The sequence below is a fragment of the Haliaeetus leucocephalus genome, unplaced genomic scaffold (genome assembly GCF_000737465.1).
Source record: "Haliaeetus leucocephalus isolate CR32 unplaced genomic scaffold, Haliaeetus_leucocephalus-4.0 Scaffold340, whole genome shotgun sequence".
In the NCBI taxonomy this organism is placed as follows: Eukaryota; Metazoa; Chordata; class Aves; order Accipitriformes; family Accipitridae; genus Haliaeetus; species Haliaeetus leucocephalus.
In genome coordinates, this window is record NW_010972776.1 from 2,161,318 (window position 1) to 2,176,386 (window position 15,069).

General features: G+C 40.9%; 1 protein-coding gene across 1 annotated transcript; it reads right to left on the reverse strand.

Annotated features, from left to right (window-relative positions):
- Positions 1 to 1,609: 1,609 nt before the first annotated feature.
- On the reverse strand, positions 1,610 to 10,124 carry CHMP1B (charged multivesicular body protein 1B). The gene is made up of 8 exons (XM_010572398.1): positions 9,999 to 10,124; positions 7,423 to 7,520; positions 6,539 to 6,685; positions 5,765 to 5,833; positions 5,345 to 5,452; positions 4,285 to 4,328; positions 3,349 to 3,421; positions 1,610 to 2,316 (listed from the first exon to the last, which is right to left on the reverse strand). Exons 1-8 carry the CDS (start codon positions 10,012 to 10,014, stop codon positions 2,272 to 2,274), a joined length of 600 nt encoding a protein of 199 aa, XP_010570700.1. The 5' UTR covers positions 10,015 to 10,124; the 3' UTR covers positions 1,610 to 2,271.
- Between the last annotated feature and the right edge of the window lie 4,945 nt (positions 10,125 to 15,069).

A 15,069-nucleotide genomic window follows, 5' to 3' on the forward strand; every position in this document is an offset into this window, starting at 1 on the left:
TGAAAACCTCAGTGCTTTGTGGTACAGGTCCATCAACAAGCAACCACAAAGTAAACTCAGATGCGGATCTATTACACAACAGAAAGTTTTCAATCCTATCGTGATATGAAGTAACTTAGGATCAAAAAAATGGAATTAAGTTCAGCAAGGCAAAGGCACACATACAAGCAGTTACCAGTTGTGGGTAACCTGGTTGCATAGATATACCATTATACAATTTGTTATATTGTTCAGAAGGAGCTAGGGAAAAAAACCCAAAACCATGTAGTATACAGCCCCTTTCCCAAGATGTTTTATTAATAATTTGAAAGGATTGTACCAAGACCACAGCTGTGAGTACATGTTTTTTAAACATCTTCCCATTTCTCCTATTTACAGGAGGAACATTCAAGGTGTTTAAAAGAAAGCTGCATTGAAAACAAAAGTAAACAAGAGAAAAGACCACATTTTAAACATACTGGTTTAGTTTAGCCTGCCAGTATGAGAGAGACAACTCCACAACAATTTAGGTTGTTTTGTGTATCTTATTTTCCTTATCTTATTTTTACAGTAGCCTTGAATACTTCAGTATGTAATATCCTGCTAAACCTTCAAAGTGATTTGAGTAACACATTCAAAATAGAGTTTGAAACTGCTCTGAAATGTTTCACCATTTTTACACATTTTCACTGAAAAAATCCTGCTTGACTAAAAAAGTTGGGGTTTTTTAATTATATCCAACATTGGAAAACCCATGTGATCCTGAACACCAGCAAATTAAGAACTAATGTCTAGTGCTTCACACCTTCCCTCACCCCTACAAAGACAGAACAAAAAAATGAGGCCAAAAAGTCCAAAAGAGAATTTTAACATCACTGTTTATCACAACACATCACAAGTAGTCTCAGCTACAGATTTCTATAACCATTTCTTTACTTTACAACTGCAGCAAGAGTTTGAAGCTACTGAAAGCAGCCAGTAAATTCTCTTACTGTGCAGAAATATAAAGGGATCACTAAAACAAACTAGCTTCTCCATACAACTGCAATATTACAAATCATGTTATTTTACCTGCAGAGAGCAACATTATACCTTAAAAAATAAAGCAGCTGTTCTTAATCCAACATAACTCCCTTTGACCGAGCTGGCCTACACTACTCATCCACTTCTCACCCACTGTGAGGTGCAGAGGAGGAAAAGCTGATCTAAGGGAGTGTCCAGAGAAGACAGGGCTGGGACCTTGACTCATGAAAGGAGGACTGTGAAGACCTGAACCCGAGGAAGAGCACTTCTGTGTCTTTCATATACGGAAGAACACTGAAGTGTGGAATATAATCACGAGACTTGTCCTTACATATAAAAAAGTGACTAGATTAAAAGCAAAGAGAGTAAGAAGGCATGGAGAAAAGCAGGCTTCAGTTACTTCATGTAAGGCTTCTCAGCTTGAATCTATAAAAATGGATAGCGTGAATCCCCTATTAACAGGAACTAGATATTATGTTGGTAGAATAGAGCTGTGAGTGGCATAACTGGCTGCACACCAGGATACTGAGAAGAAAGGAAAATGGAGAAGCTACAGCACTTGACATTAAACAACGAGCAAGCTGCAACATTCAACAGAACTGACAAAAAGTTGAAAAATATTTTTTTATTCCTCCTGTACTAAAGTGATGACACCGTACAAGTTCCCAATTATATGAAAACAGCTTTTGGTAACTCATTTTTGAACTAAACCCCTAATTTCAGCACAATTACCCTAGCTTTAAAAGACTAAAAAACTCAGACTGAAGTCCACTACTTTGTTTCAACAAGCATATTTTCCATGAAGTCCACACTGCCCAATTTTGCGTGTTCCAGGAGTTTGGCTGTGTAAGAAAGTTACCTGCAACAATCATCTGAACTGACTACATCAGTTCTCCAACCATAAACAGTTCGCATAATTTAAAAAAAATCACTTCATAATTTAAAATATATATCAATGACACTCCACTTTTCTTTTAGCTAGAATGTACCAACATTACTAGCTGACTTAGAATATCAACTTGATTTTGTGAAAAAAGCTTGCAAAAAATATATCAACTTCAAAATGTACAGAAAAAGACATTAGAGAGCAGAAATTTTGGGGTTACTTAATGTATTTTAGAAAGAGTAGCAAGCTAGGAGCGAAGTACCCTATATTACAAATATTCAAACACCTAAGCCATACTGTATACACCTTTCTAGTGCAGTGAAGGGTTAGTTACAGAAAGGGTATTCTGAAAGCACATACAAAGAACTGCAGCTTTGTTTAACTTAAACTTGATCACGTAGGCGGGCCAGTCTCTGTGACAGCTCATCCTGCAGAATTGTAAAACACAAAGAAACCACCTGTCAGTAATATGAAAATTAACTTTTGCAAAGTTCTGCAATGGTGAAGCAATCTCATGTCCAGATGATATGAAATTATCTCATGTGCAAGTCTTAACAAGATCTGCTTAAGACCTCAAGAATGGCTGTACCAGGTGAGACCAGAGTCCATACAGCTATCTTATCTCCAGCAGTGGATACCTAGGAAGGAGTTCAAGAACACGGCAAGTAGAGATAGGGCGGGTTTGTTTTTTTCTTAATATATCATCTTTGCAAGTGCAAATTAGCTCTTACAGAACTGCATCCTTATTTGGGTGCAGCCTTGACTGACCAAGGCTGGTATCCAACTGAACTGCTATAGCAAGATAGCAGTAGGTCTAACTGTTTAGGTGGCCTAGTACAAGGTGAAACTGGACTTTTCAAAGAATGGGGAATACCTGGGGCTTCCCAAAGACTGGTCAGTTAAGATAAGGCTTCCTAAAGCCTTCTCTGCAAAGATGGGATGCCAGGAATAAACTGTACTTTTTCCATTCCCTCAAATATATTCCCCTAGAATGGAAAAAGCAACTCACCAAAAGATTTGTGCAACCTTGACATCAGGATCCACTTATACACAACAAATTCTAAGCCATTCATCTAGAGCAAATGTGGAATTCTTTGCACTAGTCCCGTAAGACCTTTCGTTAAAGGGAAGGAAAACAAGACCCCAAAGGCCTCGTGTATGCTACGGGAGATAGCTGGATTCATTAAATTTGGAGTAGGTAGGAGAGCCAACGGTTTGGAACTCCGTGAAATAACCATGCAAAAATACACTTCAAATAGCTAAACTTTCTGGATTTACCAAGCAGACGAATGTATTGTTAAAATTATTTTGATTGCAAGACTGTTTTAACTACACACTATTTCTTCTGGACAGCTTATATCTAATTACAATTTAGCAAGTCTGTTTTGACCGAGCGAAGCATTAATTCTCACACCACTTTTCTCTAGAAAACACTGATTTCAGTTGAATCTAATGTTTACCTGTTCTGCTGAGGCAACACTTGTACCAACAGAACCTGTCTGTCCTTGAGGTAGTTCCATGTTCAGATCAAGACTAATAGGAGAAAACAAAACAAAACCAAACCCAAGTCAGGCATACATGGCTAAAGGAAGAAGCATAATAATTGACAAGCAGGGGAATACTGAGGTAGCATGAGGCCACCAGCATCCCATGAATGCTGTACTCCAGCTAGTTAGACAACTTGATCAGTAAATTTGACTCGTTACCAGGATGACAAGTCATATATTATAATTAGCAATAGCTAAACAAATTCTGCTTAATCAGGACTGAGCAAGATTGCTGTTTAACAGAGGTATATCAGACATGGCATACGTATGAATGACAAAAAGTTCACTCATGAAAAAAAAGTTTTACTAAAAAATTTGTTAAAAGTATTTATCCTCAAGCCAACAGAGCGACGCTTCCAACTTATGCGTCACCAAGGCGGCAAGTAAAATGATCTGAAATAATTCAGTATATCCCCAAAGGCTTAAATATGTCATGACAACCTGTTTTGCAATGTCTAGCTTGTGAGAGCAGAAGTACAGGAAGTTTTAATGTGGTAAGAGAGAAAAAAAGGAAAAGCGTGCAGAAGCATGGCAAGGACTGCTAATGCTAAAGCCAACCCAAGTAAATAATAAAATGCTACCCTGACATGACAAGTGACATGATTTTAGGCTTGTGCACAACCATCCCTGCATCCTGACATTCACAGTAGCTTTGAGTGAAAACAGAATGAAATACTGGCAACTAAACTATTACAAGAATAATGTCCACAGGTGAAAGGAAAATGGCGATTCTGCTCTGCTTCCAAGAGACACACATATAAAACAAGGGTATCTGACCTTCAAGTTGACCAGGAAGGGTTATTGGAACCAAGATTTATTCAAGAAATAGTCACTCGAACTTTTACCTACCCTGCTTCATCTGCCATTTCCTGTAGAAGCATATCCACTTGGTTCTAGAGTAAAGAAAACAAAATTGATTGTTGCATGTTGTAGTTTCTGACAACCTTTTCTGTTAAATCTTGAGAGAACAGAAATTATTTTAACAAAACTGATTTAAAGGTAAATGGCTTTTACAGAACATTTTTGTGCTTAACCACCAGAGGGCCCTGTATGAACTCAAAAGTAACGAGTAGAGGTGCTCAGCCTGTTAAAATCCCATTAATCGAACTCTAGCTTCTGAAATAATGCTTCTGAAGAATTAAAACTTATCTGTAAAAAAAACCCAAACACATACTTGAATATTTCAAGTGTTGACTATTAGCTACTGAAACACTGCTTTGCACAACATGGGAAAAAGCCCATCTCCAAATGGATTTGGTTTATTGGATTTGGCTTTAGGTTGGTTTGTTTATTTTATTCACAAAGCACTATCTCCAGTAACTTTCTCCCTCTGACAAAACTTCTGTTGGAATAGCTCCTTGTGGAATAGCACAAGGGGATAGGTGCTAGGAATTCTTAACTATGTCAAGCACTGTTTAAAAGATTTATTTTAGTAAACATGCCCATAAATTGAAAGTAGGTAATTAACAACCTTCCATTCCATATACTACTACTATTTTGGTGGTGACTAATGTCTTTTTGTTAATATCAGTGAGTTAGAACTATTAATTTTCTCACAGCATATTCTGCTTTGATAATTAATGCTGCACTGTGTTCTGGTTCAGAAGTTCATTGAGAACTCATCAAAACGCTGCTTATTCAGTAAGAGGATTAAAGTTTTCAACATACAATATAAAATAAAGCCTGCTATAAGAGTGAAATAGACTAATATACATATACATGGATCCTCTCTGCTTGTGACTGTCATTTGAAAGTCTCTTCTTCACAAAGAAGCACAAAGGAAAAGTAAAAAGGCTTCAGTTGCTGCTATGTCTCAAAGTAGGCAGAAAGAAGAGAATCAGACATTTCCATGCAGTTTAGACACATAATTTAAGATCATCCTTTTTAAAAAAAAAAGTTCTATTCTTACTTGTGGTGTTGTTAGCGTAGTAGTGTTGCTCATTGTGTCTTCCATCTGTTGTGTCTGAACATCTAGTGTTTCAAACTGATGCTCAAATTTATCCATTAGTGCAGATATCTATAAAAAACAGTTGAATCAAATCAATGATCTGCAGATAATGGAACGAGAAATATATCTCAACTGGCAAAGGAAGAATCACACTACAAGGGCAAGCAGCTTCTGGAGATCAGATGCTCCCCTCCCAGCATCAACTCTGAAGTTGATCTAACACAGTTCAAGCACGTTGGTCAGGGCCCTGCCCAGGTTCCAGGATCTACCAACCTCACTGCAAAACCTTTTCTCTCGATTGGAATTTCCCTTTTTAAAACTTGTGTCCATTGCCCTTTCTGCTTTTTGGTGTGCAGCTCCAAGAAAAGTAAGTCTATTTACCTTTTCCAAGTTCATGCTCTTGAGCGTGGCATCCATAGACTTAACTACCCCTGCCATTGACTTCGTTACCTGAAATGAGGTAAAGGAAATTATTACAAAGAAAGAAAAATGAGCAGTTTCTTACCAAGCTCTCTTATGTCTATTCACAGAGTTTCTACAGTATCAAATAGTAGGGTACACACGATTGCCGTCTAGAACACCTTTTTTATAGCTCCTATCATTTAAAATTCTATAAATTAACTCAACCACTTGAAATATGCATTCTGAGCTGAAATTTGCTACGAACCGAGGTGTATATATAGCATTAACAGTTGTGGGTCTTGAGACCTGTCAAGTGTTAAGGGATATATTTGGCATACAGATCATGTGGCAGAATAAACTCTCTGGCTGAAGAGGAGTACAATAGCATACCTTAAAAAACTACCTGAGCTAAAAAAGATTTCTGGAATCACAAGTCCTACACCATGACTTTTTGCAAAGATACTGCTCCCCTTCAAAATACATAATAGTCTTAAGTGTAACCAGTAAAACACACTGTATCCTTACAAGCATGAGTAATAACAGCTCACAGAAGTTACTAGCTACAAAACATAGTGGATAGCAATCTACTTTTAAAGAGCAGCTGCCGGGGCGGGGGATTCCAGTACCTGATTTACTGTTGGCTACATCTGAAACCAAAGCTGAAACTTTTCAGCTCATTATAGATAGAATTAAGTCACTTATAAGAAAATGAGAGGTCTCATCCTTGCAACAGATTTGTGAAAACAGACTTACCTTGCCCATTGTCACTGCAGTCTGAACTCTTGCTGCTACAGCATCTACCCGGGCACTCATGCGCAAGAAATTGATGGCTTGATTCTTCTGGCGGATTGCATTTTCCGCATGTATTCGTGCGACTTCCATGTTACCCTTCTGAATTGCCTGTTGAAAAAAGAAAAGAAAAAAAAAAGGAAAAAGAAGAAGCATTTTAACCTTCCCTGCTCTTGTAAACATGATTTCTGAATAGCCTATTTCATTTTTGAAATAAGCATCAATTCATCACAATATCTTTTCTATTAAAAGATAAAATAAAACCCTCCCTCCTCCCCCAAAAGTTCCCAAACTTTTTCATGTTGTGAACGCCTAACTTCTTTCCAAGGAAGGTATCTAGCATGCACTTTGAGCAGAAGGTTTTACAGAGCTATAGAAACATACTTTTCTCATTCCTAAAAACATTTTCAGTATCAAGACTCCAAAAGATACAGTTGGTATGGTTGTATCTCATGGACAAAAATACAGTCAAATAAATTTAGTCTCTCTTTACTACTTCAAGGACTCAAAAACTATTTTCAAATTCCTCTTCATAAGTTCTTTTAATACAAGATGATAAACATTAAGATTAAATATTTTTAACTTTGAGAACAACAGTCTCTAACAAAATACATACAAGACAAGCTTCTCAGGAAGCAAATGCCACAAGCTGTACAAAAGGATACACAAGAACGTATCCTCACATTTAATAAGTATGGGAAGATTTACAGTCATGTATTTTAAATCACAAGCATCTATCACGGTATTATTAGCATGCATACCAGGAAAATGGCAAAACCACCACATATCTTCCTGCTACAATATGTAAACAACAGACCCAAAGAGCTTGTTTCAGAGCCACTGCTTACCTTCTTAATTTTAGCTTTCTCAGCCTTTTCTTCTTTGTCGCATTTTTTTGAGTTCCTGTTGAGTTCCTTTGCAGCAAACTTCAAATTAAACAGGTGTTCTGCAGCGCAAGTTAAGGGCTCAAGAACAGGATCTATCCTTTCATTGTAGTATTTTGCTCTCCTGTTTGAAGTGCTACCAAACCTAGCGTATACTGTGTCCCCATCAGTGGTGTTAAAACTTGGAAAATGTTATTTAAGTAAGCCCTTGAAATTCTCACAATAAGGAGACCTACTAAGCTGCTTCGCAATTATAATGCCACTTACAATCTGAGTTCTAAAATATAAGGCCATAAAAAGTAAGCGCAGATCCCAAACTGGCTCCATTTAACATCAAACCTACTTCAGACTGATTAACACAACAAACCAAACATCCCTGAAGAGGAATTGCAAGTCTTACTCTACCGCCTACTTTCACTTACACACCCAGAGTCCTCAACTCTCAGTGAAATGGAAGTGCAGTTTGCTGGCCTGCCTGGAACCTCCCCATCCAAAAATAAAAGCCACTGAGGAACAAGCCAAATTAACAGTGTAATAGCAAACTGGCTTGGCTGACCATGCCCAGGTACAAACCAGGAGGCAGGGCTGCCCTTTCAAACCACAGTATGATCTTGGGTTTAAATTGCTCATGCAGCTCCTTTACAGAGCAGCCTCCCAGCCCTGGGTCATTTGAGCAATTCTGGGGTCCCTGACAGCTCTGTCATCTGACTTTTGGGGAGAGAATACTTAAGTCAGCAAGAGAAACTTTTCTTTTTGTAAAGCTCAAGTCCTGCTTAAGCTGAAAGCTCGAAGAAGACAGTAGAACAAGCCTCCATAGTGACTTAGAATGATTGCATTAAACTGTTACTGACAAAGTATGTGCTGTAAAAATAACAATTAAAAACCCATGCTCTTAAAATACTGTTGATGAAAGCTTCCAAATAATAATATCAGTCTTTCTCAAACAAAATGGAAGTACCAAGCTTTTTAGGCTTCTTTCATGCCACCTTCTGATATCCCAAGAGGAAGATGCAGCAAGTACTAAGATGCTTAACAGTTAAGTGGAAGCACATAAAGCTAAACATTATAAGGTACTTGAGGCTTCTTTAATATTTCAAGTATATAAATTATTGCAGAACTGTTTGGGTTTGTTTTTTTTTCCTCTAAAGCCCAGCCATGCATCTTAGAGCTCTGACAGCAATCTGAAGACATTAGGAAGTCTGTTGATGCATTTGTTATCCTATCCTATAAACATCACAAGCAGGCTACAAAAAGGCAACAGCTGTGCCTATACACCTAGGACACCTAGTAAGGTAGCTACCAGTAACGCTAAAATTGCTGCTTGTGTTTACATTTCTTTGCTTTAAAGCCTAGGTCACCATCTCTTTCAGCAGCAGTAAGCGTACTGCACTGAGCCACAGATTAGGTAATTTACCAAACAGGAAAACACCTTTAAGTTGTTCATTGAACAGTACACTTCAGGTCAGAGACCAGACCAACCAGGTAAAACATGACATCACCTATTTACAGCCATTGCACTGAAACAGCACTTCAGAGCACTTTATTCTGAAATAAATTCCTCAGTTACTCACTTGGGGCATCTACCTTTGACATTACAATAGCTCGCCCTGCCACCTCCACAGCCCTCCCACCCCATGACGAGCACTTACTCGCTCCTCCCTTGAAATGCCTTTCTCAGTTGCCATAACCCGAGTGAAACCAGACTTCCACTATCAACCGTGACTCACAGTCACCTCCTCCAGCACTCCCACTGGTCCCTGCCATAACAACTGACAATGCCGAGCACTGCCAGCTCATTTAAACCACACCAAGACCTCTGTAATCTTTAAGGCTTTTTTAGCCCCAGTGCATTAGGATAGTTTTATACAGCAAGGAAGTTTAAATTTGCCCACAAGGGTTTTCCCCACATGCAACTTCTTTTCTACAGCAGGAAACAGCTGGGTTTGTTCAGCTGACAGCAGCTGCTGTTTGGGGGGACAGCTGACGAGTCAGCCTTGCTGACATCATTCCAGTCTGTACAGAGCTCTGGATGTACGGCATGTCAGACGTCCGCGGCGCACACTTTGCACTGCTCTACGCTGTAAATTGCTTTTTCTGCCCCAGGGGCTGGGCTGTCCCTCCGCGCACCACTGCCTTCCCCCCCCCAGCTAAGGTTAGCTGATCTCGCCTTGGAAAGTGAAACCGAATTTCCCATTTTCTTCTCCATCCACGCAGAGAGGACAACCCCCCGGTTTATGAAAGCACAGCTCCTGTCCCTGTCACGCCCATCACTCCCACCCTCCTCCTCCTCCCTCTGGAGCCAGGCCCCTGTCCCCCACCGACCCCCGCGGTCAGAGAAGGGACTCCCTTCCTCCTTCCCCCTCACCCCGGGCGGAGAGGCCTCGCATTCCACCCCCGCCCCAGAGCCACACCGGCTCTCACCTCGACCCGGCCCCCACCGAACGCAGGCCGGGCCGGGCCGGGCCCTCGCCCCCAGCCCAACCCAGGCCGCACCGCCTCACGGCAGGGCCACAAGGACGAGACCCGCGCCCCGAGGATACTCTCCATGTTGGACATGGCGGCGGCGGGCGGCTCCGCGGCGCTGGCTCCGGCCGAGCCCGGGGAGGGGACGGGGAACGGTGCGGCCGGCGCTCGCCCCCTCACCCGGTACTACCGCCACTTCCGGCTTCCGGCCACCCCGCCACGCTATACGCAGCCGCGCCGGGGCGGGGCGGGGCGTACGCGCGGCGCCCCCGCCGCCTTCCGGTCACGGGACCGGGGCGGGAGCGCGGTGGCGGTTGGCCGCCTCAGGGCGGGTTATGGCCGCCTCAGGCTGAGGGGCTGTGCTCTCCGCTTCTTTCCCTCTCCTTCCCTCAGCCGGCTCTGTCAGCTGGCACCGGGGAAGGGCCGGGCTGGGTTGTGCAGCCTCTGGGCCGGACGGGCGGGCCGCTTGCTTGGCGGGGGGGGGAGGCCCGGGGTCGGCCGCCTGAGGGGTGAGGTGGAAGAGCCCCTGTCAGCAGTAGGCCCAGCAGTGGAGAGCACAAACGCCGTGGGGTTGGAGGAAGACGGGTGGGAAAGCGGTAGGACGGTGGCGTGAGGGGTTTGCTTTGGCTGTGGCGGCTGTGCGGCCGCAGCCTGGAAGCGCCAGCAGGTAGAAGTGATTTCCTGCAGCAGCAGTCTTAGCTCTTGTCTGTCAATTTACAAAGAGAGTAAGAACAGTAAATTTTGCTTTGTAATATTTGAGGGCCACTTAGTGGGTATCTAGAGCAACTATAGGAACTCGAGCGAGTTACTAGTGCATTTCAGAGAGTGAGATGTTAGCAGTCATTAAGGAAACAAAGGATGTTAGTAACTTTTTGAGGACAGATACTGATATAAAAGGTTGTAGATCTGAGGTCGAGAGAACTGTTGTATAACTTTGAACTGGTTGCACGTGCATCTGCGTGATAATTCATACTATAGGAATGTCAGAGCGAGCGTGCTAAGCCACAGCAGTACCCACATCTGGCTGGCTGCTGGCAGGTGTCCGGAGAGCAGGGTAAGGACAGGGCAAGCAGAGGGTGACATTTCCCCGGGGGACTCTCCAAGCATCCAGAAATTGGTGATGTAGGTACCCCCTGCGCCACACGTTTCTGTGCCATCCTGAATGTGAGTTGTGTTCCCTGTTGAACTGCTGGAGATGTCATTTTATAAGCTCGTGACAGTCTGCTTTAATAAGTGGTTAAGTCCTCCAGCAAGTTAAATTATTTTCTCGAGTCACGTTGCTGAGTCACTCTGATATCTTGAGATGCAGGTTTGTTCCTGATGTATCTTTCAGGCAGAAGTTGTTACAGTAAGTGCTGTGCTGTCTAATTATTAAAAGATCGAGAGTCTGAACCAATAATTTTGAAAGAACTAAGGAGCTCTCTCATTTATTGTATTGTGTGTTAACAACAGCATAACATTATGTACAGACCTCTTCTAAGTCAAAGACCCCCACCCAAAGCCCTCCTCTCCAAAAAAGAAAGAACAAAATGACAGCAGTGTTCATCGTATCTAATAAACTGTTTGACACCCGGAAAAGAATGAAAAAATAAGATCTTCTGCCTTTGAATTTGCTGCAAGATAGAACATAATTATAGGAACAGAACTTCCAAAAATAAAGTTCACAAGCATATCGTTAGCTGAAGGGCTTTTTTCACCCTTCACATCACTTTAAGAGATTTCTAATTGCCTCCAGCTTTTAATTAAATAACTATTTTTAACAGGATGAAGTAAAATGAATACTTTTAGTAGGAAGTTATACATCCTAGTTAGATATAAAATACAGGTTGTATGTTTTAAGATGCAATTTTTTTTTCATTGCCTTCTTTCAATCAATAGGGCTAGAGTCTCACCTGCTGGCATTCCAAGCAATGTCAGCCATTTACAGCAACTGAGGAGTTGGGCTCTAATCTTTTATGATACTAAAAGACCTCTTGAGTCAATCATTTATTAACTTTCAGCTAAGCATAAAGCAAATCTCCGTGTCTGTCACTGTCCCAGAAGAACACTGGGGTAGTTAATAATCCTCTCGGTACCATTCCCAGAAGCAGAGCTGCCATCACTACTGTTTGACTCGCATCTCGTCTGGCAGTGGCAATTGGGAAAAAAATCAGCTGTCTGGTGATTGAAAGTGATACAGTCTTGACATCCCACATCTGAGAAGTGTCATAAGCTTAATTTCTGATAACATTTGACTTATTCAAAACTGACAGCTACTCAATCTAAAAGCTAAAAGTATTGTTACTCCTACTGAACATGTTCTGCTCCCTAAATTCAAACTCTTAACTTTTTCATGGTCAGACTTTGCTTGCTACAGAGTAAATGTAACAGTGGTTCTCAGAGTTAAACGCACGATATTTTAGAGGAGTATAGCTTGCAATTAGGCTTAGGCCAAGATCCTTTTCTCTCTTCAAGACCTGGTCTTCCATGGCAGGTTTTAGGTTTCATTCATCATTAAATTTAGATGAAATAAACTATCAGACTAGGGCTTTTTTTCTGTAACAAATCTTTCTAGCTAACATAACTAGATTAATCCTGCTAAAACCTGAAGAACATTCTTGCTGGTTTATTGACTGATTCACTTTGAGTGCAATTAGCCTTCAGAATAGGGAAGGGATGGCATTTTTCAAATGGAATGTATAAAACTCTATAGTGTACAAATAGTCCTTGTTACTGCAAAGTCATCTGTTTGTTACACAAATAGATATTAAGACTCTGATTTTTCTTCCAAAGTGAGTATAGTCTTTCAATGTCTTAAGGCTGGTATTTGGAAGCTGTTAGAAGCAGTGAAAATTGGACAATGCTAAGAAGGTTGCTCTTCACTGCTTCCATCGGAGGAGGCTTTCTTCAGATACCAGAATGCTTTGGAAAAAATGCTGATTTATTACTTCGTAGCTAGCTAGGCTTTCAAACATGAAATCATAGTTTTTTCTTCATGAGAATGAACTTATCTCTCAGTCCTAAACACGGCTATCTGTATTCTTCCTGAACAGGGTGTTCAGAAAAGGTATTGGAACAGGAAATTTAATCCTGCTTTATGATAATTCACGTCTGTATTTATTTATTAGGATCAATCTGTATGCCTTTTAAATTCTTGACATAGTGAATAAGATTTCTTAAATAAGCCTATGAGCATTATTTAGCTGTTGCTTTTTATGGGAAGACAGCAGGAATAAATTACTTCCTTCATTTTGTTACTTCTGAAAAGACCATATAAAAACATCTATAAATGAAAACCTTTCATTCCTGGAGTTGGGGCCAGAACATGAAGTTTGAGATTGGGTCGAGGAGTCCGGAGGACTTCCCTGACTTACTTTCGTACGTGATGGTGGGAGCTTCTGGGTGGGCAGCGGAGGAGTGATGGCCCCGCAGGCTGGGCACGGGCACAGCAGCGCTAGGAAAGGCAGCTAATTTGCTGCATTTTCAGTGTTGTGTTCTGCTGAAGCATCTCAGCCAAAGCCCTGCCAGTAAAGTGATGTATCTGAACTGACAGCTTCTTCATTTACCCCCACTGTGCAAAATTCATATATGAATAGCTTGTAGATACGGTAATAATGTAGGAGTACTTATAGCAAATGAACTGTAATAAGTGTGGCAGAAGACACTTCTGAGCAAAGCTAGTAACAGTAATTATTCTAGCTTGTGTCTCGGGAGTCTGAATTCATAATGTCAAAGATTGCTGAATCCTGACTGTAAAAGCTTTAAATACCTACCGGTGACAGACATGCGGTGACTAGCAGCTGCACTGCTCTTGTGTTTTTAATGGGAGAGGTCTATGTAAAGTACCTTTTCAGGAGATGGGAAAAGATGCAATTATGGTGTATGACTTTCAGGATCTCATCCACTTTGGTAGATAAGTCTCAGTATCACTAGTTCACAGAAGCAGGTATTATTGTCTATGGTTTTAAAACGAAATCTGTGAAGAGATGTAGCAGAGATTTAACATATTTAGTAGAGACCCAACTGTGAGCAGACTGCTCCTGCATGAACAGTCCTACTGAAATCAACCTCCTAGAAGCTTGCACAATAATTCTCATGAGTAATAGTTACTTAAATGAATAAGGTTTTCCAGGGTCAGAAACAGACACTAGATCATTGAATATCCACATTTTTTTCTATAATATTACTGGAACTCATTAATTAGGATGTGATTTGGAGGTGGCAGCAACATTAGATAGAACTATTAGAGTGATTATCTCCTTTGAAAAAAAAAAGATTAATTTCAGTGATGTCAAGAGAAGTAAAACTGACCTAATTATCCACAACAATGTTAGAGAACAAAGCAGCAAAAACTGCTCAGAAATAGGAGCATATAATGCTTTACCTCAATCAAACCTGAAAAAATATAAATCAGATTCACACAGCTGACACAGGAGGGAGCCAACTAGGCTACAACCCCTTCAGTGCTGCTCAGGACATAAAGCTAACAGAGCCAAATTCCAACTGAAATCCCTCTTCCCTTTCAACTGCTGAAAAAATACCCTTCTGGTGATGGGCTCCTCTCTGTCTTTCCCATTTTCTCGAGAATACAAACCTGCAAAGCTGAGCAGTTACAAACAAATGCATGGCAACTGCTTTCCTCCCTTTTCTCTTACGTCATTCACAGCAGCAGACATAACTTGGACACTGTTTCATATCCTTCGTCTAACATCCTGCATGGGCATTAGAAGGAAAAAAAAGGCAGGAGGGAGAGGACTTTATGGATGCCCCCAAGAAATCAGTCTGTTTGCCTCTGACTTCACTGCTAGCTTCCCCTATTAAAGAGCCAGAGGAAATTTAGAAAGATACAATCAAGCTGTGAAATCCTTGCAGGTTGAAAAACGTGTTAGTACCATGACATCACCAATAGAGAAGATGTTCTTTAAAAGCTGGGTGTTAGTGCAAGTGAAACTTAACATCACAAAGTTCAGAGGGCTGGTCAGTTGAACAGTTTGAAGAATAAGCTTAACCAGGTATAACACCTATGAAAAATGGCAAATTATTGCTTTCTAATTTTAAAGTAGTAAATGTCTAGAGAAAGTAGCCTATTTTTTTTTTTGACTCACACTATCATTTATTCATTTTTTTGGAGAAAAAACTTTAAATGGCTGGAAGATTGTAAATGAAATA

Excerpts from the sequence above, each read along its gene's own strand:
- CHMP1B (XM_010572398.1), bottom strand. Across the intron at positions 6,686-7,422 it reads AGAAAGCTAAAATTAAGAAG|GCAATTCAGAAGGGTAACAT; the intron begins GTAAGCAGTGGC and ends TTTTTTCAACAG. Across the intron at positions 5,834-6,538 it reads CTGCAGTGACAATGGGCAAG|GTAACGAAGTCAATGGCAGG; the intron begins GTAAGTCTGTTT and ends ACCTCATTTCAG.